Source organism: Excalfactoria chinensis, chromosome 3 (assembly GCF_039878825.1).
Source record: "Excalfactoria chinensis isolate bCotChi1 chromosome 3, bCotChi1.hap2, whole genome shotgun sequence".
Lineage (NCBI taxonomy): Eukaryota > Metazoa > Chordata > Aves > Galliformes > Phasianidae > Excalfactoria > Excalfactoria chinensis.
This window is the reverse complement of record NC_092827.1, coordinates 71,356,640-71,384,349: the sequence shown is the minus strand read 5'-3', so window position 1 is coordinate 71,384,349 and position 27,710 is coordinate 71,356,640. Positions and strand designations below refer to the sequence as shown.

Sequence of the window (27,710 nt, the reverse complement as noted above, 5' to 3'; positions counted from 1 at the left end):
CAGTAGATCAGAAGCCAACATTCAAGTTACAGTTGATGTAAATTAGGCTCAAATGACAATCAGGTGATCAGTACAATGTACTTTTGGTGTAAGCTAAATCTGCAGAATTCTTAATTCATTTTTCATCTCTTTCTCTATATCCACACTTCCTGTAAGCAAATCTTATCCTCTTGTCATGAACAGAGCTTGATAACATGTTCCATAATGCACATATATCTGATGATATGTATCACCAACTAATTTCCTACTAAATAGGATTAAAATTTGAAAAATTCACTGCAGGTTTTCAATGAAGTAGTATTGTATTTCAAACTTTGATGGATAAAGCCACATCAAGTTAAAAAAAATCAGAGTCAGAATGATGTAAATAGTCTGACCTTTTGTACATTTAATAACGGAACTACAACTTCCCTTACAGCAACTCTGTGATAAATACTTCTCCCCAAAAAAGAAAATAAATGAAAACAAACAAGCAGGCAAACAAAATACAGGAAAAACAGAACACCATGATTAAAAGAAACAGAAGAAAATACTTTTTCACAAAAAGAATAAAACTGTGGATACCGTAGTGTGGATACTGATCTTTTTTTCTTTTTTTTTTTTTTGATGAATGCAGAAGTAATTTATGAACAGTTAGATAAGAAGCCCATTGAAGGATACTAAGCATTTCTGCAGCTGCAAATCTGGCACAGAAAATCCTTAAGCTATATGCCATCAGAAGCTGGGAGGGGGTAAATTAGATTCTATTTCATACTTACCTCATTATTACATTCTTTCGTTTTTTTGTTTTTTTTTTCCTCTCCAAAATTTGCTCTTTACCATTAGAGACAGAAAAATAAATTACAACAGAATTCAATAAGGAAGAATGCTCTTGTTACAAAACGCTCTTCTAAAATGGTAGTGTAGCTCTTAATGTTTCCCATTTAAAGTAAGGTGCAGATTTATCTCTGAGTAAAGTGGAAGGAGAGGAGGGAGAGGAAGAATTTATGATGGTCTAGCTAAAGTTAGACCTAGCCCCAGGGCACAAACTGCATACTGTAGTGATAATATTTCTTGCATTTCATCACAATGCCTGAGGCAAATGTGTATCAGTAAAGTAGTTCATGGCTGGACATACTGATTTCTAGCCTCAGGTCCATGCTCCAGATCCATCTGCCATGTAAGGAATTCAGTGTATCAAACATTGCTTCAGGATAAGCAGCTCTGGTAAACATCTCAGTGCTCTTTCATGAAACAAGCAGGAAAAATGTTTTTATTCAGTCAGGCTATTCAACATGCATTCATGTGTGTGAGTGTAATTGGTTCAAGGACCTTAGAACAGAGAACAGCTTCCTCAAACTCATATAAACAGTGTAGCATAATTTATGTTCAAGAATTTTGATTTGAAAGGTCAGCTGACATATGAGGGATGCTCCAAAAGAAATGCCTCCTATTTTATTATGTTGGCCCACAATGACAGAGGTGAATTTTGGTGGTATAGCAGTAGAGTTGCTTATATTTAATAAATATTAAATATCCTTACCTCACACCATTCTGTCCTTGCATCAGGATTGTTGCACATCTTCTTGAAAAAGACCTTAACATTATGCTCCTTGACTTCTGGACCAAAAAGTGTCAGCGTGGTTTTATAGAACTCATCATAATCTATCTCATCTGTATTGGAGAGACAACATCCAGAGTTAAAAACTGTCCTTATCTTCCCTAGCTCCTGTTTTTTCTTTCAGCATCAGTAACATACAAGTTTTAGCTCCTCACGCTGGATCCATTAAAGCATTTTGCCAAAAAAGATGTTCAGCTTTACTCTCTAAAACCACCCATTTAGAAAAAAAATGATAGGAAACAGATAGGTAAAATAATACCTCAAATATTTTTAGTTATTCTTGTCTTCCCTTAACTCCATAATACAATCTTGTTTTGTTGAAATGAACTTGAAAAATGACCTAGGATAAAGTTTATCCTTTCAGGCAATAGTCACTTGCATTGAATAAAAAAGCAAAACTTTGTCCTAACTGTTTACAATCAAGACAGTGGACTCACATAATGCATTAGGTACTTCTACAGTGGAAATGCCACAGAAGTGCTAATATGTGTATGTGGCAACTCTGTCAATTGTATTTCATGAGCAATTACTATGGCTTTATAATTTACCATAAGCCATAAAAGGAGGTTAAAATCACTTTCACAGGGCAAGTCAAGAAGTCACAGCTTGAATATCAGTTTGATATTATTCCTACTGTCTTTTTTCTATGGCACCTACTATCAATGTGAAAATTATTACACATTCAATGAGAAAGTATATCTCTTACCGTCATCCTTAATATACAAGCCTAATCTTTCCTTTGTCTTCTGGGCTACTGTTTTTTCAACTAGTTTCTGGAACTGCTCCAAAGCAGTCTTGAAATCCATCACTTCAAGAGCAGAGCAACTCTCATTATCAGAACCCTTTGATTCAGACATCCTTTAATAAGAGAAGACAAAATGGTAGGAGAGAAAGCTCTCCTTACAATGTGGTCCAAGTCTTGTTTTGCTCCTTAAATCTTAGACTCCCCCAGGAGTTCATATGAGATGCAGCTGTACAACAGGTATACCAAACAGTACATAACAAGGTGACCCTAGTTCAGCATCTCAAGTTGGCAAACCTGTTAGAGAATAGCTGATGTCACAACCCTCCCATACATCACAGAATTCTACATGCTGAGGAGCCCTAGGTCACAAACCAAAATTATAGAATTATAGCACGGCTTATGTTGGAAGAGACCTCAAAGATCATTTAGTTCCAATCTTGCTGGCACAGGCAAGGTTGTCACCCACTTGATCACTAATAACTTGGGAAGTAAGATCAGTTCTCGGAATCTGGCACAGTTGGTGGTTGAACATACGTGAATTTCCTCACTTACAGAGCCAGGCATTGACTTAATCAGGTTTCAATTCTGCTTCAGCTGGCTTTGCTTTAGCAATACAAGATAGCATTCTCTAGTAAGAATATACCTGTTACAAGTTTGTCCTATCTTTCAGATTTCTGTACTGAATGAGGAGCAAGGAAATTTATACCAGCTATCTCTAAATTTCATTTTGTTTTCTTACACTTCGGACTGTCTTCAAGTTTTCTGCCAAGAGCTGCCTACCAACTAATGCAGTTAGGAACAGTTGCTGTTGTGGAGTCCCCTGGATCCACACAGTATTTGGTGAAGAATGATAGCACCAGTTCTCCTTTTGTACTTGCTGGTGATAGGACTTAAACTAGTCCGATGATATTCTAGCACTTGCTACTGTTGTAAGCCCTGGTCAGAGACCTCAGTTAGGTAAAGATGCCTGTTTCTACATTAAGAAGAGCAGAACAAACCAAATATGAGCATAAGTTTTCATGGCATTCGCCAAGTTTAAGCAAATTTCACATTTATTCTCCGATCTTCCTGCTAGTGAAGTCATTAATTCACATTAATTAATGAAAATACATTTCTATCGTCATTAAATTCCAAAGTACTTCAGACAAGTACATTAGTGATAATGAATAGAGGCTGGTATTTTCTGTCATCCCATAAATAAATAACTAAAAAAATATATCTTCCAAAGGTTTTGTAAGAAACACCTTATGTTTTTATTCCACTCATGTATATAATTTATACAATACTGGATTTATTTATTTTAAAATCCAGTGGAGACATTGATGCTTTACTAAGCAGACAATTGATTAGATTTTGGATAAGAAAATCTGATTAAAACAGGCAGGCCAAAATATGCTCTTACCCTAATTAGAATTCCTACTCCCATGTTGAAGAGTGGCACCATGAATTCATAACATTTAAGTACAAAACAAACCATTACTTCTTCTGCTTCAACATCTTCTGTATCTCAGATCTTTAAATATCAGCAATTTATCATTCCCAGCAGTGTTCTTCTAGAGCACAACTTGCAGAAAGGTATCCAGTTTTCACATGCAGAAGCCAAGAGATGGAGAATCCATCACATTTGTTCCAAAAGTTAACTGCTCACATATTTTAAATTTAAACCTCTCATTTGAATGTGTTGCTTCAGCCTCCATTTGGCAGTTGTTGGAATGTCTTCATAGTTGGTGAAATAATTGGTGGTTCTCCAATTAGGAGCCTATGTATCTGAATTACATCTCCATTTTCTTGTTATTTAAAGCACATTGAGCTCTTTAGCTCATACCACACTTTTCTTCCAGCCTCAAAATAACCTCTGTGATTTTTTACTGCATTTTTCAGTGTTTTTAATATCTTTAAAAAATGCTGAAATCATATAACATGATAATAAGCAAACTGTCATGCTGGTCAAATAATGAACTTAAATTTATCTATTAGACTCTCTTGTCACTGGACTACATAGATCAAATTGTTCGTACTGTTCTTTGTTCATCTCCACATCAGCTTTTGTATTACTTCAGCCAAGACTGATGACAGGCTCATTGCTCAAGGCTTGCGTGAATTGCTGCATGTGGAACTGCTAAACTCCTGTGGAAAACAATCCCTATAAAATAAAGCTCCTATCACTAGTGAATTTCATGGGTTTATTGTTGCAAAAGCTGGTGATATTTGTCTGATTTAGGTTTACGTGGTTGTTTAAGGTTCAAGCTTCCCTAGGAGTTGTACTTGTACATCCGGGGCAGATATGTTGTCAGCTGGTGCAAGTATGTATCATCACTTATTTTACTCGCTCTATTTAGTAATTAACAGGTGCCACAGAAGTATCAACATGCATATGCCAACTGTGTACTGCAAACCCACAGATTTCTATAGACAAGTCGAAATTAATGCGATCTCACTTAGGTATCTAAATTAATTATCAAGCCAGCTTATAACCCAATCAATAGTGAAACAAAATAAGCACTTGGTCTTAAAGTGTTTAACTATTAAATGCCTCATTTAGGTGAGATGAATTGCACCTGCATCTAGTACAGTTATTTGTACACATACCAGGTGTTCTGGAGCTCAGACATTACTGTACATGCTGCAGTCAACTTCCAGATATGGCACAGATGTTCCAACAGTATCTCCACCTCCTAGGATTACCTATTTGGGTCACCTCCCTGCTGCAGGTACCTGCACTTGCCTCATTGAACTGTGTTTGAAGCAGCCTCTTTTCTCAATCCAGATTCTTACAACATTTCTGTCTACCCTGTTCTATGATTTAAAGTTCACATCCCAATACAGACTACATTGTATAGCTAGGATTACAAATTCTGGAAGATCAAGGCCTAATTTTGAACTCTTGCCATTAGGTTTGCACGTTTGTTTTTTTTCTTATATATTGCATTATCAGCAGATGTCCATCTATATTAAAAAACTCTTTTTAATGTCAAGTGCACTTTAATGCCAAGATAAAAGGATTCTTCTTTCCATAAACCCTTGTGCTATAGATAGGTGCTGCAGCTATATATAGAGAATAATCACTGGGCTTTCATTTGCGTTTAAGGCTAAAGAATGGCAAAAAGAACATGTATGAAAACAAATGCTAGGAGAAGGCTGTAGAAATCCTAATTAAAAAGCTGAAGACTAGTAACCTTTTTTCTCTTGTTTTCTTATGTAATTATTATTATTTTTCTTCTTCTTTCAGAGATTGCAGTCTGGCTTTCTACCATACCTATGAAACAATAAGTTTTAGAGAGTTCAAAACAAGCAACAAAAATCCAGCACCATCTGATATGTGAACAAACTTACTGAGTACTGAGGGATTTTCAAGGACTGCTTTTAAGGTACAGCAATGGAGACTTTATATTATATTAAATAATATTAATTCCAATACTGTATACTGGAATTAATTAGATGACACAGCTACGCTGGCTGCGTCCATCTGCATTGTTAGGCAGGACAAGTGCTGGACTAGAACTCGAAGCCAGGAGCCAGTTTCCAGCTTTCTCTTTGGTCTGACATGATACAATAAGGTAGCATTTCTTTTTGTTTGCCCTCAAATGAATTATGATGCTGCATTTGCCTGGAAGACAAACAGAACGCTGCTCTTCAGAAGAATTCAAGGTCGCTTGAATAATGTTTGCAATTTGACTGTATTGATAACGTGACCACAACAAAAATCAAGCATTGAAGAGATTGCATATTTATGGATCTATTTATTTTTGTTATGAAAAAGAATCACTAATCAGGAATTATGAGATATCATCTTTGTCAAACTTAATTTATGTATTCTCTTTCTCCTATTTTTGAGAAACCCAGAAGACACCTAGAGTGAGTGTTTCTGACAGGTGCTGTAATTGAGATATTACTTGTAAACTCTAAATATATTATGGAATCTGCCAGTGGGCAGTACGTTGTCTAGAATTTACTACTTGCCTCACTAAATTAGCAGCTTTTTTTTCCTTCTCATTTTACAGGGCAAAGTAAGGTATGCTCTCAGTTTAAGGCTTTCCTTTAAGAGCAGAAGAAAGAGATCCTTTCACATTAATGAGGTGCATCACTACTTAGCCTAGTCATGTCTTATAATGATTAGACTTCTACCATGCAGCAGCTGGTAAAACAACCCATGATGGTGTACTGACATAATAATTTTGCACACAGTCCATCATGCACAGGTAAATCACTTCTACTAACAAAGAAAGATAAAAGTTAAGGCTTCCCTAATGCTCATGCTGAAGTGTTACTGGTGTGTTACTAGAAGCTTTGAATGTGTTTTTCCACTAACCAAAATTTCAGAGCGGAAAACAGAAATGATTTGAGAAAGACTTCTACTTTTGTAAGCAGCAAGGACAGAAGACCAGCGATAAACTGAACTAGCTTTTTAAAGTAAGTTTCAGTTATTGAATATATTGTATTTGTTGGATTTGAAAACACTGTAAGTAAAGCTTATATTGATAAGAACAGACACTTTAAGCAGAGTTTCATTTTCCTGACCCATTGCATTCCAACAGTATTTTGTCATAAGATTGCCACTTGAAGCCCATAATTTGTATACTGGAGTGCTTCTTTGAAGATATCAAGACCATTTCAACTACCTATAATTCAGCCTCAGTCCTCAAGGAATCATGCTCTCAGACCAACCCTCTAAGTACCACTATTTGTACTGAGAGGGAAAAACAAGGAAACAAACACAAACTAAGCAGGTAAAATTTGCCAGGCCACGTTTCCATGAAAATTCTGTTGTTTCCACAGATGATGCATCCAATTGGTTATTTTTTCAGTCTAAACCAGGAATAGATCTAAACTGAGTTTTATCATAGAATCACAGAATGGCTTGGTTTTGGAGGAAACTTTAAAGATCATCCAGTTCCAAGCCTCTGTCATGGGCAGGGCTGCTACCCACCTGGGCATCCTGTACCACTCCAACAGCTTCTCATCTTTCTTGTACTGGGCACCCTAGGTCTGGTTGCAGTATTCCAGGTGGAGTTTAAAAGGGCAGAGTAGGGTGAGACAATTACCTCCCTCACACCTGTGAATGCTGGTCCGCACCAGCACATACAGTGAACCTTTCGATCACAATACATGTAAGTCAGGTAGTAAAGAAAACAAACGGGAGTCTTCCCATGGGTAAGACTGATGTTTGTTCTGGCACAATGTGTTAAGCCTGAAGCCATGCTGAGCAAAAACTGCAGTGATACATATTCAGGGAGATGCAAAGTTTGGAGACAGTATATCAGACCTAGCTCAGCTGGTGGCTGGTGGTGCATCTGGACTACTTCCAGCTAGACTTGTCCACAGGAAGGTTTCCATACCATTTTCTCACAACACGTGCTGGAAATAATGGTGTAAAAACTGGTTAGTTTGAAGTGTGAGCTTTGGTACAACTATGCCACAACTTACCTGCCCCACAAGGTTATCCCTGACAGGACGCTGCCAGTCGGTTCGTGAAGGCACAGCTGTTACAGCCACCTCAGAGTGCCACGGGAAGCACCTTCCCCCTCTGCCGCTAGTCCTAGATAGGTGTAAGTGGAGACTGCTAACTCCGCCTCACTAGGAGATGCACCCACAAAAAGAAGCCAGTCCTAACGTAAGCTATTTTCACTGTAAGGGCTTTCACTTACTGTGCTGGTGAAACATCTGGATATTGGCTTAACAGTTTCTACGTCTTCCTGAAGCACAGCTGAAAGGTCTGCCACGCACAGACGGCAGCATCTCCGAGCCCAAACGCGCGGAGCATCTCAAGAGCAGGGAACGGCACCATGCTAACCCCATCTAGACCGCTCACTGCGGCAAGCGGCAGAGCAGAGCTTGGGAGGTGCCACACCGGGGGCGAAGGGCGCGCCCTCCGTGGGCGGGAAGGCGGTGGGCGCTCCTCCTCCTCCTGGGTAGCGGCCGCGCTCCGGCCGGGCCGCGGCTTGAGCTGAGCCATGCACTGAGCCATGCACTGAGCCATGCACTCTGGGAACGGCACGGGGGCGACGAGCCGCCCGCAATCCGCGGCGGCGGGGCACGAGGTGCCGGGCGAGCGTCCGCTCTTCAGCGCCGGCACCTACGAGCTGCTGGCGCTGCTCATCGCCACCATCGGCACGCTGGGCGTGTGCAACAACTTGCTGGTGCTGGTGCTCTACTACAAGTTCAAGCGGCTCCGCACGCCCACCAATCTCTTCCTCGTCAACATCAGCCTCAGCGACCTGCTGGTGTCCGTCTGCGGCGTCAGCCTCACCTTCATGTCCTGCCTGCGGAGCCGCTGGGTGTGGGACGCCGCCGGATGCGTGTGGGATGGCTTCAGCAACAGCCTCTTCGGTGGGTGCCGCCGCTCCCGTCCCTCTGACCCCTGAGGCCCTGGGTCCCCCCGCTCCCTGCCGCGCTCCCGGGGATCCCAACGTGGTGCGCCCTCGCCATCACCCGGCGCTCGGCGGCGGTCGGGAGGCACCTTCCGGCCGGGGGGGGCTGATGGCCGAGCTCGGCCCGAGTTCGTCATCGATTGGTTCCTCGGTGTGAGGGGAAACCTGTGGAGAACGGCGAAAACGTGGTTAGAGGTGCCCGTACGAACTTATTGAGTGTAACAGATTGTGTTTTCCACGGTGTGTGGATAAGGGATACGTACGGTTTCGTCAGTGGGACTGGTAGAAAACGGAGTGCTTGCTTTCAGTGTCTCCTTTTACAGCGAGGGGTGCAGCCTCCCCAGTACTCAAACCTCTCTGCCAATAAAACTATCCAAAACGTGGCAGCAGCTTGAGGGTTTTTTTTCTCTTCATGAGAAACTCAGTGTGATTTTTCAGCCACAACAGGGGTGTTTGGGCAATCGCCGATTGCTGTGAAATGAGATGTTTGGGCTACAGAGGCACTTCCATCTAAAAAGCAGACCAATAAACAAAAACCAACCACCACCACCAACCCACATGATGGGTCTCAGTTTTCTTTCCTGAAGTTTTTTTTTCCCTTTACAGAAATCTGCAGAGGATGCAGTCCAGCTGTGTTTTAAACAGATGTGCTATCCTTTAAAAGGAATAGTGAGATTTGGTTTTTTGCTGACAAAGGATGTTGTAAAAAACACATTTGTGTTTCTAGTGGTTAAAGTTAGTATCCGATCTCTAAGAAAAGTTCCTTTTTTTTCTGGCAGAGGTATGTAGGTGAGAGGTGGGTCACTGTGTGCATGCACATAATGTGTGCACACAGAAAGTTGATGTTATTAAAGCAAAATAATTAAGTACATTATTGTTATTATTATCTGTAAGAATTGAAGCTTTCCTGCCTAATTCTCACTTCACATAACTCAGTAGTTTGCTTCTGGTGGGCTGCTGGGAGGAAGGCATATGCTTCCTCTTGATTGACTTGGCTGCTGCTGGATGGCATTGCCAAAATGCTGGATCTTGGAAGGCAGGGTGCATTCAGGAGGCATTAAGACCTTTGTGCGAGGTTTGGCATTGCATAATTTTCACTGTGCGTGGCTCTTAGACTTTTGATTCCTTGTGTTACAAGAGAAAGTACCAGAGAACACATCTAGCATTAGGCTGTCTGCATCAGTCAGCCCACTCAAGTACTTCCAGCTGATTGTACTGGGCAGCTCAATGTTAAGCTTGTGCAAGAGAAGTTACATATTGTTCTGTTCCTTTCTCTATCCTTTATGTGTTGCTTAGGATTTTTGGTGAAGGCATTTGGTGTAGAGTCAAAAAATAAGATGTGTAGTAAGGGCAATGGAAAGAGACTATGCTAATCATCTCTTATCTTCCAAAGTTGGAATAAATAGAAATAATGAGATGTGAAATGTTTGCTCATATGTGACTTTTCATTTCTGTTATGTCACTATACATCCCATATATATAGTTTCTTTCTTGCATTGCTTTGGTATAAAACTTATTTCCAAAGAAGTCAAATTCATGGGTCTTATTTACAGAATGATTCAGATAGCATTTTTGTTTGCAAAATTACATCTTCTTGTGCTTGGTTGGTCATGTTATTTTCCTCTAGGTAGTGTGTGTCAGTGTAAACAAGTTTTTTATGGTGTATTAAAGTATGCATTTGTGTGTACTGTCTTTCACATAGAAGTGGAAGGTAAGTGCACTGCTTAATTCAGGCATTCAGTATTCCTGAGCACTGCTTCATTCAGCTGCCTTGTGAAGTAATAATTTTTTTTTTCACTTGGATATTATAATTTGACTCCAACCTACTAAAGTTAATTCCAGTCAAAAGGTTCCCTCTCATGCATATTTTTGCTTCCAAATTCTCTGCTGGAAATACAGAGACTGTTCTCTTCTGCCACTGAAGATTAATAGTTCACCACCTAAGCAAGTAGGACAGCAGAGGCATGTAAATACTGAAGAAAAAAAAATGCCCTGCAGGTAGCATCTTTGATGTTTATCATCTGGACTACTGTCACCACAGCTTCTGCTTTCCATTTTAATATGCCTGTGAAGAAAGCAGTGACTTAAGGATACTGTTCTATTTTGGTGGTATCAAACAGGCTACTTGGAGATTTCTATTAGTGTAACCAGGTATTATATCCACAAATACAGTTCTCTTTGTATATAAAAGCCCACTTCAACTATTTTCTTGAGGTGAGGGTTGGCAGGGGGAAAGTAAAATAATGAAATATTGTATTCATAATAACTAGTAGTTAATAAGTGTAGCACTCTTCGTTTGAGAACTTCTGGGAATAGTACACTATCTGATCAGATTGACAGCTTAAATTGACATTTAAAAGTAGAGACCTCACTAACTAAGCAAAATAGTTGCAGCTTTCAACTTCAGCAAACTTCAGTAAACCAGAGGTCTAGTGAAGACCTTTCTAGAATAAAGGGGAGGGGATATCTCTATGGAGTTCTTTCATTTGTAATGACAAATACTGTGAGGTTACTTCGCTTCTGTGGCTCTTTGTCTGCTGGATTTGGACACATTTCAGCTCATTTCACACCAAATGACCAGAACCTGTTTATTTAAAGTGATGTGATTATATTCTTGAGTATTAAACTTGGTCTTTGGTATACAAGCCATTCTGCATTCTTCTGATCCAAAGGCTGGTCAATTTCAAGCTAATTTTTTTTTCTTTGGAGAACACCCATGACATTGGTCTAAGCTGTCTTCTGCAGTTAGAATAGTTCATGTGGAAGGGTCCTAAAAAGATCATTGAGTCCAATGGCCTGACAGCTTGAGGGCTTACCAAAAGTCAAAGGATATTATCCAAATTCTTCCTGAATGTTGACAGGCATGGGTCATCAACCACCTTGCTAGGAGGTATGTTCCTGTGTTCACACTTGTAAAGAAATTTTTCTGAAACTCTCCCCTGCTACAGCTTTTTGCCATTCCCATTTGTCCTGTGGTTGGTTTCCAGGATTGGTTTCTTCCTCAGGAAGTTGAGAACAAGGTCGCTTCTTAGCCTGCTTTTCTGCAAACTAGATAACCCAAGTGTCCTCAGCCTGTCCTGGTAAGGACATGCCTTCCAGAAATAGTTGTATGGTCTGTAGTTGGTGCATAGATAAGAACTGGGAGGAAAGCTTTTGGATTTGAGATATACAAGGCTGAAAAGCACTACCCATTCTATGCCTGTTATTGCAGCTTGTTCTAATAATTTGTTATCATGCTGAGTTGCAGACCCTCTCCTGACTCTGCGTTCGACTTCTGATCACAGTATTATTCATGTTATGAATTCAAACTGCCTCCTTGAGGAAGATGAATTGAAACAATTTCAAATAGTAGGATGATATTCACTATTGACTTTATAGCACTTCAGTCTTGAGCAATTTAGGTTTTTAACAATTTAAACTACAGTTTTCCCTGTCTGTGAAATTGTTTAGAATATATGATTAAAGCTACTTTAAAATAGTTGTGACTTCTGTTTTAAACACAGAGTTTTTTTCTCAACAAGTTTTGAAAATCAGATTCTTTCCAATTACTGTAGCTAATAAATCAAAATTAGGATTCACTTTGAAAGTCATGATCATGCAGCTGTATTTTTAATTGTCACCTATAATGTTACAGGCAGAGTGTGTGCTTAAAAAAAAACTGGTAGCATTTGCATTTTCAGAAGTCTTTGTTAAGTCATGAAGAAACCTGTTTGTTTTGAGAGCCCTCTCTGCATCTCTTATAGAAACTTTGCATCAGAGAATCTGCATATTTATTTTGCAAAAGTACTTCTGATTGTACCAGTCATGGAAGCACATGAGAACTTTAGGCTTTATAAGCAAACATACGTATTTTGAAACTTTTCAGTTGAGAAGAAGGTAACAGAGCTACAGATTGATTGTCTGCCTAGGAATACACAGCTATTTTTGTGTTCCTTGCAGCAGTCTACTTTTGCGTTATCATAACTTTATCATTGTGCAAGCCTGTGTAGCAATTTCTGCTTCCTTTTTTTGTATAAATTGGGACATACTGCATGTAAGACAAGCTATAGTTGAGGTGCCTACATCATCACAGCAGAGGTCATGAAAAGAGCTTCCATACGCATTGCATAGCCATTCTCAGCACTCCATATACCAGTGTGGGGAAAATGACATATATCAAATGAGTACTGGCAAGTTTAAGTTTCGATGACGTGGTAGTATGACTTGGACAATAATTCCCATCTAGCTTTGTTTACTCAGTTCTGATGCTTATTTTTTAGCAGGTGCACCATCCCGATGGAGTAAAATAGTTCAATTAAGTGATGCGTTTAATCTGTAGGATTCACCTTTCTGTAGAGATGTGTAGTCAATTCAGTGTTGGTGCCACCGAGCCTGCCCCCCTCTCTGTATGTGAAAGTTTGTAAATCTTTTCCTGTCTATAGTAGTCAACCATGATGCAAGTAGTAGAGATCTGTGTAATCTCTAAATCTGATTATGTTACACAACTCACACTTGGAAGGTTTTGTGTTGTTGAGGGTGTAGAGTTTTGGGTCTAAGAGCAAAAGAAGATACTTGACAGTTAAATACATCCTAATGTCTTATTTAACAGGGATGGTTACCCCTTTACCTGAAATATTTGTTTAGCTGTGTAGTAACTGGCTAAGATCATAGTTGGCATCTATTGGTTCTTCACAAATAAGATTTTAAAATGATAGTGACTGTTGTAGAATGTGATGTGTGCAACATAACTGTGCATCTACAGGTTTATCTGTTTTATTTCTACGTACTGTGAAAGGATACTGCCCTGTAACACCATTTTGCATTACCAGTGTATGTTATGTGCACTGATGTAATATCAGTAAAAGCATTTTGTTACTTGGCAGACGGTTTTAGGATCTTGTGTTACAGGCAGCGGGAGACTTGATGGGTATTCCTTCAGCATTAGCAATTTGTTTGCAGTGAATTAATCACTTGCAGGATTCAATTTGGAGGAGCTGATTAATTCTGCTGTACTTCTATAGTTCAGATTTATATGAAATATACTTTCAAGTCTGTTCTGTCCAGTAGAAGTGATTTTTGCCTGCCTACATTGGACTGCAGTTAAAATTTGTTGCAAGAACAGCAATGGTAATGTGCTCTTTGATGGAAGACTTTGACTGTCTTAGAAGTGAATCTCATTGCTGCATTAGGTTGTAGTTATCTTGTAAAGCTGCTCAGTCCACCTGAAAGGTGTCACAATATTTTGTTCTAATTAAGATTTAGAAAGTCAGAGTATACACACATTGTATGGGATGATACACTGAAGTTCAGATGGATCATAGAAACAAAGAATTGTAGAATCACCAAGGTTGGAAAAGACCTCCAAGGTCATTCAACCATCCACCTACCACCAATACTTCCCCAATAAACTGTGTTCCTTAGTATAACATCTAAACGTTTCTTGAATGTCTCCAGGGACAGTGAATCTGCCACCTCCTTGGGCAGCCCTTTCCAGTGCCTGATTGCTCTTATGGAGAATAAATTTTTCCTCATATCCAACCTGAACCTCCCCTGCTGCAACTTCAGTCCATTCCCTCTAGTTCTAACTCTAGTTACACAAGAGAAGGGGCCAATCCTCACCTCACCATAACCTCCTTTCTAGGAGTTGTTGAGAGTGATAAGGTCTCCCCTGATCTTCCTCTTCTTCTGTTTAAACAATCCCAGTTCCCTCAGCTGCTCCTTATAAGACTTGTGCTCAAGATCCCTCACAGCTTCATTGCCCTTTTCTGAACATGCTCCAGGGCCTTGATGCCTGAGAGAGGAGCCCAAAACTGAACACAGTACACAAGGCGTAGTCTCACTTTGGCACTCTGTTGAGCTCTTCTTCGTGATGTCTTACACTGTCTAGCTGGAGGTATTCTGTAATTTATCAAGAATAATGTGACTTCTGGAAAAAACAGGGGTACAGAAAAGATAGAATATCATATAGATGAGAAGTGAAGAAACCTACACCAAATGCGCTATTTCAGTAGGAAAGTAATGGGTTGTTTTTGTGGTTTTTTTTTGTTTTTTTTTTTTTTTTTTTTTTTGTTATGTTTGTTAGTTTGTTTTTAATTCCTTAACACAGTGCATTTATGATCAGCACTCAGAGAAAGAAGTATTCTCTGAGATGACAATCTATAAATCAGAGGAGCATTATCTGTAAATACTGGTTAGTCAAGTCTTCCAGAAGGAGTTTGGAAATCTCTGTTTTGCTAGTAAATTAAATCCATCCTCAGAATGTCGGGCCTTAGTCTGGGAAAAGGAAAAAATAACTTCAGTTAAAAACAAACAAAAATAATTAAATGCATGTTTTGTTAAGAGAATTAAAATATTTTCATATTTCCCTACTTTGCTTGAAAAAAAAAACAAGTGCAGTTTCTCATACCAGGAGCTAATACCCAAGTAATATCCATAATGGCTTTCTGTAGCGCTTTTGTTTGTTTGTTTTACTTAATCAGCATATACTTCATTATATTAAAATGTAAAACTCATTCAGGACAAAATCTACATCATTTGTAGAAAAGCTGCTTAGAGAGGGGAAAAAAAAATATGTAAAATTCAGTGCTTTCCTCTATGCCGGGCCACGAAACCTGATTCATGTGTGGAAACAAACAGCTATGTACATACATAAATAGAATGTAAGGTAACAGGAAGCAGTGCGAGAGCGCTGATGATGTGTGTAGCTACTGGGCTAAAAAGACTTTTTTATAGGTGAGAATTGCCACTACTGATCCCACTCAAAGGATAGCATTTATGTAGAGCACCACATTTCTGTGTGGGCTGCACAAGAAGCCCTGCATCTGGGTGCTCTTGTCAGAACCCTGCCAGGATTTGGCTTGATCTAAGTAACACCTTTACATTCAGTAGTTACAATAGGCATTTTCATTTTGTGGTGTGGCAGCTGTGTGTGGCCGTCCAGGATGTGGCTTGTCTTTAGTGGCACTATTTCCACTGCTGAAATGCACCACCCATTGCCTCACTGTGGTCACATCCACATATGCAAGTGTCAGTGAATGTCAATGGGTGTCTGCATGGAGGAATTTAATGATATTCTTTTGCTTCATATGCTCTTCCATGTCAAATGCCATTCTGTCAGACTGTGTCTCTGCTGCCATCTGTCACACAGAAAAGCGTGTAATGAAATGGCAGGAAGGGTTCAACCTCTACTGCCTTGCCACTACCATCTACCCCTGATGTTATGGGCCATGTAGGAGGTATTACATTCAGAGCAACCCTTATGTGAGATTTTTTTTTCCCATGTGTACCTATTCTAGATAAAAAATATGTGTAGAGTTCCTTTCTTTCCTGCATTAACAGCTACAAGTTCTAAGAGTCAGTGGACAGTTTTTGCTGCTCCATATGGGTGTCATTCCACTCAAAATTGCAGCTCAGCACTAAGGGAGGATTGTGGCATTAGGACAGATAATGTTGCATACCTGAAGAATGTTACATTTACTTGATGTGTGAAATGCCATAGATCTAGCCTTTGAAAGAAATAAATCCATACTACAGTGTCATCTATAAAAGAGAATCTGTAGAGTCTGACTAGCCAATACAGAGCTAAGTAACAGATGTGTGCAGCCATTTGTTAGATACTGAGGATGACAAATAACCACCTTCTGCTGCCCTCCAAGCCCCATGGAGGCTCAACCTCACAGGATATGGAGTCTTATAAACTGATACCATCAATACTAATGATAGTTTCTATAGCATCAGCAGACATGTACTTGCCAGCATCTGTGATTCCACTTATGATTAGTTAAAGAATATTTGCTTGCTAGAGAACGGGTGGAAGGTAAGTCCTGGGATCTTTTTGAAACTTGATTGCTGTATTGAATCATAGCTAGATTCAACATAGGCATATCAGTATTAAGAATTAGTCTGTAGTTGCGGGGAAGCCCCAAACCTACCATCTGAACACTGCTGGCTCCTGATGAGGTTCTGCTTCCCCTGGAGCTGTCCTGGCTCAGGAGTTTTCTGGGTGCTGCCAGCCCTGTGCAATGCACATGCACCACAGAAAGCAACTCAGTGAGAGTGGGCAAGTTATGGAAATCATAAAACATACCTCTTTAGAGCAGATCTTGGTGTTCCTCTTTTTACAGTTATTTCTGCTTGTCATCTACCACAAATAGGCAGGCATGGCTCCAAATAGCTTTTGTGGGACAAAATTCTCTACATGTTGTCTTATCCTGGAAATGTGTTTTGTTTCTGACTTCCTTTTTTTTGGTAACTACTTTGACCACTGCATGTGTCGTGTTACAGTAGAGATCCACATCAAAGAGAGGAATGCAACCTGATATGCTCTGACTGGCATTATGTGCATTTTGTCATCAGACCCTTCCCAAATACCCAGAAAACCAGCACTTCCATTTCAGTACGCATTGGCTGACAAAGTCCCTTTTTCCAGTAGAAAACTCAGATTTCCTTTTAAGGAGCACCGTTTTCAGGCTTGAGCTAAAACTATTTGAACTACGTGGAAGAACCACTTCTTAGAGATACTGAACCTCCAGTGGCTTTCTTGAAAATGTCAAGGACTCAGTAAATTATTAATGCTGAACTGAACACCTGTGCTTTCAGATCATTCAGCCAAGCATGTGTGCTTTTGATTTTGTCGTAGCCAAAAGTCAGTGCTTGCATATGAATATGGATGTGAAATATTAAGTATAAATGGGGACACTACTTGTTAAATGATGTTGTAGGTACCTTATTTATCATCTTGATATCCCTGAGCTTCTAATGGAACAGAAAGAAGTGATGCAGAGCAAGGCATTAAATGAGGAATTTTGCTCCACCATAGTGTGAGGCAGAGTCCTCTTGTTCTACATTGTTCACAAACAAAGCTTCATATACCAGGTAACCTAACTTTGCCTAGAGTTGAATAATGAGACTTCTCCTTCATAACTACATTTGAGAAAGATTTTGTTACCCATCAGGTAAAATTTTATAATTCCTAGTCTTCTGTGCACAGGGAGCTGGGAGGTGATCTTCGTGCCTTACTTTGTGTTCAAGAAGTAGATCACATTTAGCTGTACAAAACATATACCTCTGTGAGTATAACAGCATAGAATATCTCTTATGTAATTCTGTTATTTCCTGATTCCTGCTAAGGTCTTGCTTAGTTCCAATTCCTTCAGTCAATTTTTCAGTATATTAAGTCTTGGACAGGGGTGCTGTAATAAAGAACTTCCAATGAGCTTAATTAAAAAAGAAAAAGAAAAACAGAGGAAAGAAAAACCTCAAGTCTTTCTGTCACACTCAGGTTCACATTTGATACTCTAGTTTCTCTTTAAAGTCATGTAGAAAAAACTCTTACTGCAATGACTTGCATGAGAAAAAATTAAACTATACAAAATTGTGAAATCAATAGACCTTTCTTTCTGCATATCCATCAATATCCACATTTCTTTGCAATGAAAGTTTACAGATAACACAGGCAAAAAAAAAAAAAAGTACATAATTAAAATTTTAAAAAGTTAATTATTTCACTTCACGAGGAATAATAACAATAAAATGTCACATTTTCCATTCGAGTGTTAATGCTGCTAATCAAGAAAGCTTTTTGAACTCATAACCTTTTTAAAATAACCCTTAATACTTGCAGAATAAAGCAACCTTTCTAACAGAGATCTTAAAGCATGTCTTATAAGGTACTCAGTTAATCAGCAAAACAAGCATACTACTAGCAGAGGGATTAAATATTTTCCTAGACTTTTTTTATTCTTGTCTTCTTAAAATTCGCATTGCTGGTGCTTAAACACACTATTGTAAATTTGTACTGCTTAATGCTTATGCTTTTTCAAGGTGATATGAGAAATTTATTATATCCTTTGAAGGTTTCTGATTAGGATTCTGATGTAAGGATTATTCTCTTTTTAGCAGATCTGCACATTTAACCTTCTCATAGCTCTGTAAATATATTATGACAGATGTGATTGCAGTTGTGGAATTGAAACCCTGTGTTTATGTGTGATAAATACTCATGCTTTCTTTCGGATAAAACATACACATTTGAATATACTTACAGTGTGCTGTGAAACCCTTTTGTGTGTAGGTTGTGTTGTTTAAAAGGCTGTGTGTATGATGAGCTTGATGTTTGAATCATTACTGATTTAAACTGACTGACATATGTATAATGAGAAGATTTGTTCTTGAGCATTAAATTCCACAGACCACTCAAACTGAGTTCCTTATATTCCAATCAAGACAGAATTACCTCAACTTCATTAAATTATAAAAGTGTCTGGATAGAATTGTTCTGAGAGCTGGAAATGACACACAATTTCTGTCATGACAAATTAAGCATGTAGTGTATTAGAGGTGGACAGAAAAGGACAGAAATGCAGAAGTAACTGAAATGAAGACTATGGTATTTTTATGGTAGCAGCAAGATAGTAAAGGACACTCAAAATAACCAGATCAGTTCCAGACAGAACTCCCTCAGCAATGTGTCACTTTGCTTCAGCAGTTGTTCTTTGGAACAGAAAGACTTATATGAATTCTTTAAAGAATCTAGAGTTCTGCTAATTGTGTTTTGTTCACACTGCAGGTGTATTTCAATGCTTCCAGTTCTTGAATGCTTCTGTTGACCTAAGTCTCAACTCTGAGTTGCCTGGATTCATAATAGGTTTTGTTATTGTTAGTTCTCATGTTTTTATGTGAAAACTTTTTCTTAAAAGGATAAAAGAAAGAAAAAAGAACAAAGCAAGAAACCCCAGAATTTTGAAGCATGTGCCCTCAATAATAAAGTAATGTTTAGGGATAAGCACGCACTTACTCTTTCTTTTTGGTTGTTCTGCTTTCTTTTTTGCCCTCCATAGATAATGGGTCAGATTGCAGTACCCTGCTCTGAGTAATTTTGAAGTAAGAGGAGCTGTTTGAGTAAGTTGATAATGATTTCAGAGTTGTCAGCAAAAAAGCTTATTGGTGTTAGATTCATAATGAGCCAGCTAATTTTGAGTTAAATGTTTCAATCGCTACAAGGTTATCAAGAGGACTCATTCTAATTTACAACATTTCTGAATGATTAAATTGATTTTCCTTTTCTTACAGGAATTGTTTCAATTATGACTCTCACTGTTCTTGCCTATGAACGCTACATTCGAGTAGTCCATGCAAAAGTGATTGACTTCTCTTGGTCTTGGCGAGCTATCACATACATTTGGCTTTATTCATTAGCCTGGACTGGAGCACCTCTTTTGGGCTGGAACAGATACACACTGGAAATTCATGGATTAGGTTGCTCAATGGACTGGAAGTCAAAAGATCCCAATGATACCTCGTTTGTGCTACTTTTTTTCCTTGGCTGTCTGGTAGCACCTGTTGTGATCATGGCCTATTGCTATGGCCATATCCTATATGCAGTAAGAATGGTAAGTTGATGGAAATAAGACTTCTCTGAATGGGATATTTTCAGTGAAATGCTGATACTGTATTTTAAATTCAGATCAGAGCCTAGGTTTACACTCTCACTTCCCAATGATACTTCAGGACCTTAATGCTTAGCTACGTGAAGGACTGTTAGAAAGGATGTAGAGTTGAAGGAGAATCAACCTAGAACTACCCAAATCTATTTGTCGAGTAGTTTCACTAGGCAGTAAGTTATAGATAAATGTCAGGTTAGGGAGCTGTTTGTGCTTACCAATCAATGGCAGATCCTTTCTTTAAAAGAGAGAGAACAGTAGTTGCAGATCTTACCTTTAAATAACTCCTTCTCTCTCCTCCTTGTTGCTCTTGAGATGATAATTGTGTATTATTCCAAGCCCTGTTGAACAAGTTTTCCATGTTCAGGCCAGACCTTCAGGTATTAGAAAGTATTAGTGTTTCATGTTCTGTGGATAGTAAATCTAATGATGTCATTCAAGTTATTCAAGTTTGTGATCAACAGTAATAGCAAAGCTGACAGCTCTTGCAAAGAACATACATACGTGTCCCATTTTTCTGCATTTTGTTACATTAACTCAGATGACATTGGGAACATGCTGCCTACAATTCTGCTTTAGAGATTTTACAGTTTCAGAGTGACAGACTAAATTGCAGAGAATACGGAGAAATCTATTTATGGAATTGTCATCAGCAGTCTTTAAGGGAAAGAAAAAAATTGCAGCCTAACCTGAGTTTACAAACAAAGGACTAGTAAATATAAACCAAACCTATCTATGGTAATGGATGAAATAAAGCCAGTTCTTTAAAGTTTTTATATTGCTTAATATACACAGTAAAAGTCTGGGAAGCATGAAAAAAGCTTTCAGAAGAGCTCCAGTTCATAAAATGAGCATATAACCATGTAGGCCTAAAACTGTTAGTGAACCTTTTTTTATATAAATAAAAATAGTACTATTCAATGCTTTTAACATTTTCCTTTGCCTTTTACAGCTTCGATGTGTGGAAGATTTTCAGACTTCTCAAGTGATTAAACTTCTAAAATATGAAAAGAAAGTGGCTAAAATGTGTTTCTTAATGATCTCTACCTTCCTTATTTGTTGGATGCCTTATGCAGTTGTTTCCCTCCTAGTAACATATGGCTATAGCAACCTTGTAACTCCCACAGTAGCTATAATCCCATCTTTCTTTGCCAAATCAAGTACTGCTTATAATCCAGTCATCTACATCTTCATGAGTAGAAAGGTAGGTACAAGAGCTGGCCCTGGGTATGGGTTGCTAAACCTTGGGGGTGGAGAGGGAGGAAAGGGGTTGTAGAACTGTTTAACTTCATTTCGAACCTTGACAACAATTGTATTCCAAAAGAGTATTATCAATTGAGTGATTTTAATATAGTGACTCTGTACATAGATGTCAGACTGATTTGTTTAATCTGATGAAGATTTTCTAGGTTCTGATACCCAGAAGCAGATGAGCTCAGTACCAGGTAAAAATGCCAGTAAAGTCATGGATGGGAAAAGATTGATTCAGCTTAGTGTTTGTACTGGAGTTGCATGAAGAAGTACTTTTCACTTCATTTCAGATTAAGACCAAAGTGATAATATTTTTGCTTATCTTTCAGGGTAATTTGGGAATGAAAAACCAATTCTTCACTGTTGTGACCTTCTTAAGTCTGATTATGCTTCCATGCTACTCAGAAGTACCACATTAACTCTGAAATATTCAAGGCCTCTGCATGACCATTCTGCTGTGTTTTCACATAGCATCAGATGACCTTTCATTGTCTTTTTAGGTTCCTTTCCCAACAAGATCTACTGCCTCCCCTGTATCAGAGTAGAATTCATTTCCTGTTATAAAACCTTGTTCCAAACTGATGTGCCGGAGAGTTTATTGTATTTTGCTAGACAACAAAGTCATTGGCCATGTAGGATAATATAGAATAATCGTTAAAATAGCTAGCTGGAAGGTGTCTGAGAGGGATGTCTTACTACATTTTCAGAGAAAAGGTGTTTGGTTTTTTTTTTTTGTTTGTTTGTTTTTGTGTGCTCGTTGTTTGTTTTCTTTGTTTGTGTTTGAAGTGCTCTCCAAGAGCACTTCAGGCATGCCTTGTTATGAGTTAAAAGGAGGATACCAACATATTTCTTGTAAAAGCAGAGAATTTCCCCAGATGGTCATACTTAAGCTTTAGATGTGCACAGACTTGGAACTACTGAATGGGTGCATCTTATAAGCCCTCATACTTGAATGCTTACTTTGTGAGGATTAGACCATAACTGGAGCATTGAGAACGATGCTGCTTCTGAAATTGTCATCTTACTTACTGCTGAGAGCTTTCACTGAATATCTTGCATTTTTTAGTCTCAATGTGGAACAGGCTACCTGTGTCGTAAGTGGCTTCTTAGTTAGCTGAAAGATTCCTTCCCTGTTCAAAGGGAACATTTTAGTTTTGCATTACTGACTTCTGAAATTTTATTCGATATTCAGTGGTTTTGTCAAAATTCCAATCCCTTGAGTTATGTGAATGGGAAACTTCCCTTTCATTTAATTCCCCTTTGCCCTTTGTTCCTTCTTTATCTCCTCTGATGAAGTACTTCTGAGAATATTCTTCCCCTGCTAAATGAACTTTGTAATTTTTTAAATACTCAGATGGAACAATACCTACAGCATGTTCTGAGGCTGAGTCTTCTTTATTGATTGCAGATTATTAATAAATAATAATAATAATAATAAAATGCAATTTATTAAATTGCATTTTAGTACCCTCTACTAGGTGTGTCATCCTATGTCCTCTTGGGTCTGTGGGGGAAAAGTGCTCACTAAAAAGCCACCATGTTCATTACAACATTCAAACCAACTGAGAACAAAGGGGGGATAAGGAGAAATCAGTTATTTTGAGTTACTTACTGTATTACTGTCTTCACTGAATCATTCATAATAGTGAACACTTAGGAAGTTGTAATTTCATGCTGTGTATTTCCTCTTGCAGTTTCGACAATGCCTTTTGCAACTTCTGTGCTTTCGCCTGATGAGATTCCAGAGGACCATGAAAGAGCCCTCAGGAGCAGGGAATGTCAAACCAATACGACCGATAGTAATGTCTCAGAAAGTAGGGGACAGGCCAAAGAAGAAAGTGACATTCAGCTCTTCCTCCATCATTTTTGTTATTGCCAGTGATGACACTCAGCAAATAGATGATAACAGCAAACACAATGGGACAAAAGTAAATGTCATCCAAGTAAAGCCACTATAGGGAAGAGATACAGAGACATTAGAATCTGATGAACTCCAGTCAGTGACTGTTTGGGCTGAAGACTGGTTTCAGTTATAGTGCCTGTGGTCTGCCAAAGGAAGTCATATTAACCTGTGAAGTACTGAAGTAATTGTGCATCAGAAGCTCTGTTGGCAGTTCAGTTTTGGTCACAATATAGAAATCTTCACATCTGTGCCAGACTTGATGGATGTTCTACTCTGAAATTCCTTAAAGCATATCCTAGTGTGTTTAATGGATTGTACTCTACCTGGAAGCCACTAAAGAGAGGAGTCCTGCTGGGGACTGTGGTGGGACCTGTCCATCCTTATCAATGACCTGGAGAAGTGACAAGTGCATTCCTCTCAGTTTTGAAGATAATACTAAACTTGGCATGAGCAATTTTTAGGCTCAAGGACAGGACTCTGCCATTCTCGAGAACATGGTCGGGCTGGAGGAATGAGCTGACAGAAATATTACTAACTTCAACAAGACCAAGTGCAGAGACTTGTGCTTGGAGAAGAGCCATGTGCAGCACAGCAGGAAAGGCCCTGGATGTCTGTGATGTAGCTCAGTGGAAAAGGATTTAAGTTCCTTCTGAGAAACAAGCAGGGCATGAGCCTGTAGTGCACCCTGAGAACAAGGAAGGGCACTGACGTTCTGGGCTACACTGACAATGGCTGAGCCTGATAGATTGAATGAAATGATTATGCCCCTCAACTCAGCGCTCATTAGATCGCATTTACACTGCATCCAATTTTGGAACCTCCAGTACAAGAAAGGCACTTGTAAACAGGAGTGAATTTATTGGGTATGCCAAAATTGTCAGGTTTTGGAGCACTTGGCCTGTGAGGAGAGACTGGAGCTAGTTGTGTTGGAGAAGCCTGGAGAAAAGAAGTCTTCAGGGGAATGTAGTAGCAATCTTCCAATAGTGACAAAGCAGTTTTCAGGAAGATGCAACCAGGATGTTCAGGGTGATGCGTGCTGAAAGGATGAGAGATGGGCATGAGCAGAAAGGATGAGATTCAGATAGTATATAAAGAAAAGCTTTTTTTAACAGCCAAGCAATGGAACAGGTTAGAACAGGGAATTCCTAAGGTTCCTTCAGCCTGAGTTATCCTATGATTCCCTAAACTGCCAGTGCTTCCAGTGCACAGAGTTCTTAGGAATGAGGGAGAAGTATTTGAAATTGGCTGAGGTTTAGTTTGTCTCACTTGCTGCTTTGCAGGGAAGAAAGAAAAAAAGAAGAAAAAAAAACAAGAAAAAAAAAAAAACAAAACAAAGTAATGATATCCACAATGATTGGGGCAGTGGTTAAACAAAAAGCCACCTAATGGCTGTACATATGTACTCAGTAAGCCATTCTCTTCTTGCTCCCTGGTGGAATTCCTTATCTGTGTTGCGTAATAAAGTCATGCAAATCAAAGCACCAATGAAAAACAACCAGTGAAAAAGGATAATCAGTTTTGATTTGTTTTTGCTTGTTTGTTTGTTTAAATATACTTTATGCATCTTTACCCCACATACGTTTATTATATATGTTTAACAGGAGCCTCATGCTATATTAATGCTAACCTGCTTTGGCACTTTGGCAAAAGTAGTGGCTAAAGAAGAGCAGAGGAACTTTTGCCTACATTGTAGTGTCAGTAATGACTGTCCTATTTATTGTTCAGTAAACAGAACAGAAACAGCTTTTTCTCGCCTTTGTAAATGTTGATCATACCAAATGACAGTAGGATTCTGCTCTGGGCAGGGCCACCTGTCATGTTGGACGAGTAAGTTTGAGAACTAATTTTGAGCTCTGGGAGCTGATTCTCTGTCACATCCATTAAGCTGATGTAATTTATTTGCTTCAGTCTAATAAATGGGCAGCGTGGATCTACAACATGCAGCTTGGTAAAAACTGTGACAGAAGCTATTAAGAAACTGCTTGCTTCCTCTAGGGGTAAATCTTTGAGGGGTATAAGGGCAATGTGAAGAATAACTGCCAGGACCAGGAGCCATTGATCTCGTGGTCAAGAATAAGACTTCAAATAAAGGAAAATCAGACCCCAGATACAGAACCTTTTGGCCCCAATCTCTGAAGATACCATCATATTCCTGGGAGTAGGGATTGATGACCTCAACTCAAAATATATGTTTGTGCATGTGCTTTTGAAGAGGCACATTACTTATACGTGCACTCTTCTAGAACATCAGCACTGGCAATCTGGCTCTGCATCATGTTTAGAAGTACTTCTAGTGCACGTTCTGTTTTCTAGATTAAATCACAAGCTAAGAGAAAACATGATAATTACTCATTTCTTTCATGTTATTTTTGTTTTGCTATATATGCCTATAAAGGCATAGATAAATTGTCTTAGAATGTCAAGGGTTTGCCCTTACAAAAAGCATGTTCATTTCAGTGCCAGCAACTTCGTTCTCAGCCATTGGTCACTGTATCTATGCACTTTTATATTTGCAAAAAGAGAAAGATACCCTAGTGTTACATACAGTGATTCCATCCTTTTACCAAAATGTTTGATATTTTAGTGTTTTATGTATATTGAGCCTTCAATAAGTGATTAAATTTATCTAATTTATATTAATGTGTTCTCAGTGTAATATCTTTTCCCACAGAGAGGAAGATGGTTTGATATCACCACCTGTTGGAGGCAGCTTGAAGGGTTATCATCAGGCAATGAAAAAAAGTAGCATTTCAAGTTAACAGTTGATATTTTGTAGAACAAATATGAATTTGGCATAAGGAGAAACCGTTCAGATTTCCGAAGGTAAAATTTAGGTAATTAAGAACACTTGTAATAATTCAGGTAAGACACGATATTTACTGTGAACAATTAAACTTATATTACTATAAAGGAAAGCTAATCAATAGAAACTATTCAAAATTTGTTATTTTGGCTACTTCTTGTAAATTGGTGACCTAAAATGATAGAATTTTTAAAGTGTTTAAAGTAACTTGTTCTTGCTGCCCTGTAAAATGTCACCAGCTTTACAAGTGCTGCTGTGTGCAGTTAGCATACTGTGGTCCCACTTACTCATATTTTTTAGTTTTCTGTGAGTAAAATCTGTGTCTTCTGTGAGTATCTGCAGCACTGACAAAAAGTTCACACTCTGCTGCAGAATTTAATATTGTAATGTTTGATCTTGAGAGCGTCACCAAACTTACTATGACTAGTAAGTCAGTCAGATTAGTACAGATTAGTTTATCATTTTTAAATTGCAAATCTTTCTTTGGTCTGTTCTGAGGATGAGTCGTACATGGCTGGTTTATTCCAGCAGAGTTGCAGAGACCTTTCTCCCATTCCAGGGAATAGAAGAGGAAGATACAGCACTGAGATTTGGACCATTAGCTGTAGCTAAAGTGACAGAAATGCAAAGAAAGAGGAAATGAGGAGAAAGTATAAAGAGGAAAAAGTATGAAGGATGAAAAAAAGAAGAAGAAAGAAGGGAAGAGAAGGATACACAATTTTAGGAGGTATTAAATAAGCTAGTTGATAAGAATTATCATTATCCCATCAAGCCTAGAGAAGCAGCTGCACCATGACAGATTTAAAGCCAATTAGAATCATTAAGGCTGGAAAAGACCTCGAAGATTAATTTCTTTTAATAAGATTTCGTTGATTTTTTTTTCTTTTTTTTTTTTTTTTTTCTTTTTTGTGCACTAGTGGAAAAGTATGCATGATGATTTAGCTAGAATGTTAGAATGTTGTTTGTAACCCTTGACATGCAGTAGCCTAAAACAGTGAAATTGTCTCACAACAGCCAGTAGTGCATCAGCACTCTGTTGAGATACCTTTATACATCTTAATGTGCTGTGTTTTGAGGCAGCCATGAACCTAAGGCTGTGTGTCTGGGGCCTTGCCAACACAAGGTCTCTGTTGCTGCCCTAAATTTCATGGAGACTGGAAACTATGGGATATTCAATGCAGATCTGTCGCAGCTTTTGACCTCCTTTTTCAACTCCTATAATGTGCTGGATTTATGCTGAATGTAAATGTTTTCATGCAGGAAAGTTGGATTTATAGTACTGAGATATTATCTTTTACCACAGTGATTAAATCTGTGAGGCAATCAGTATTCACCAACATTATCCGTCGTGTATCTGTCCTTTCCATAACAGCAGTGGAAGAGGATGCAGTTTCCTGCCAAAATAGTGCAGCGGCAGCGAAGTGAAATGGGTATTCAAGTGCTGTGTAGTGTTTTTTATGGATGGTTTAGCACAGCTTTTAAGAATATATTTATTCTAAGCTTTTATCAACAGCTTTCATCTCAGTAACAGAATTTGGTATGAAGTTTTGAGATTCAAAGAAATGGGAGGATGGAGCAGTGAAGGAATGGGAGCATAGAACTGTGTTAGTAGTTGGGGGT

The 27,710-nt window shown here is 38.7% G+C and overlaps 2 protein-coding genes across 2 annotated transcripts in view; one reads left to right on the top strand and one right to left on the bottom strand.

Annotated features, from left to right (window-relative positions):
- WDR64 (WD repeat domain 64) overlaps positions 1-2,457 on the bottom strand; it is a 55,412-nt gene extending 52,955 nt beyond the window's left edge. Inside the window, exons 1-2 of the mRNA XM_072332207.1 lie at positions 2,307-2,457; positions 1,523-1,653 (exon numbers count right to left, since the gene is read on the bottom strand). Coding sequence (XP_072188308.1) covers positions 1,523-1,653; positions 2,307-2,457 — 282 coding nt within the window. The remainder of the gene's footprint in view (positions 1-1,522; positions 1,654-2,306) is intronic.
- A 5,780-nt stretch (positions 2,458-8,237) lies between these two features.
- OPN3 (opsin 3) lies at positions 8,238-25,837 on the top strand. Its single transcript, XM_072332679.1, has 4 exons — positions 8,238-8,672; positions 19,763-20,082; positions 21,086-21,337; positions 23,079-25,837. Exons 1-4 carry the CDS (start codon positions 8,321-8,323, stop codon positions 23,340-23,342), a joined length of 1,188 nt encoding a protein of 395 aa, XP_072188780.1. The 5' UTR covers positions 8,238-8,320; the 3' UTR covers positions 23,343-25,837.
- The last annotated feature ends 1,873 nt before the right edge of the window (positions 25,838-27,710 follow it).

Bases quoted from the DNA above. Each gene is read 5' to 3' on its own strand.
- OPN3 (XM_072332679.1), top strand. From the start codon at position 8,321: ATGCACTCTGGGAACGGCACGGGGGCGACGAGCCGCCCGCAATCCGCG. The intron at 20,083-21,085 runs GTAAGTTGATGG...TGCCTTTTACAG, and splicing joins TCCTATATGCAGTAAGAATG to CTTCGATGTGTGGAAGATTT. The intron at 21,338-23,078 runs GTAGGTACAAGA...TTCCTCTTGCAG, and splicing joins ACATCTTCATGAGTAGAAAG to TTTCGACAATGCCTTTTGCA.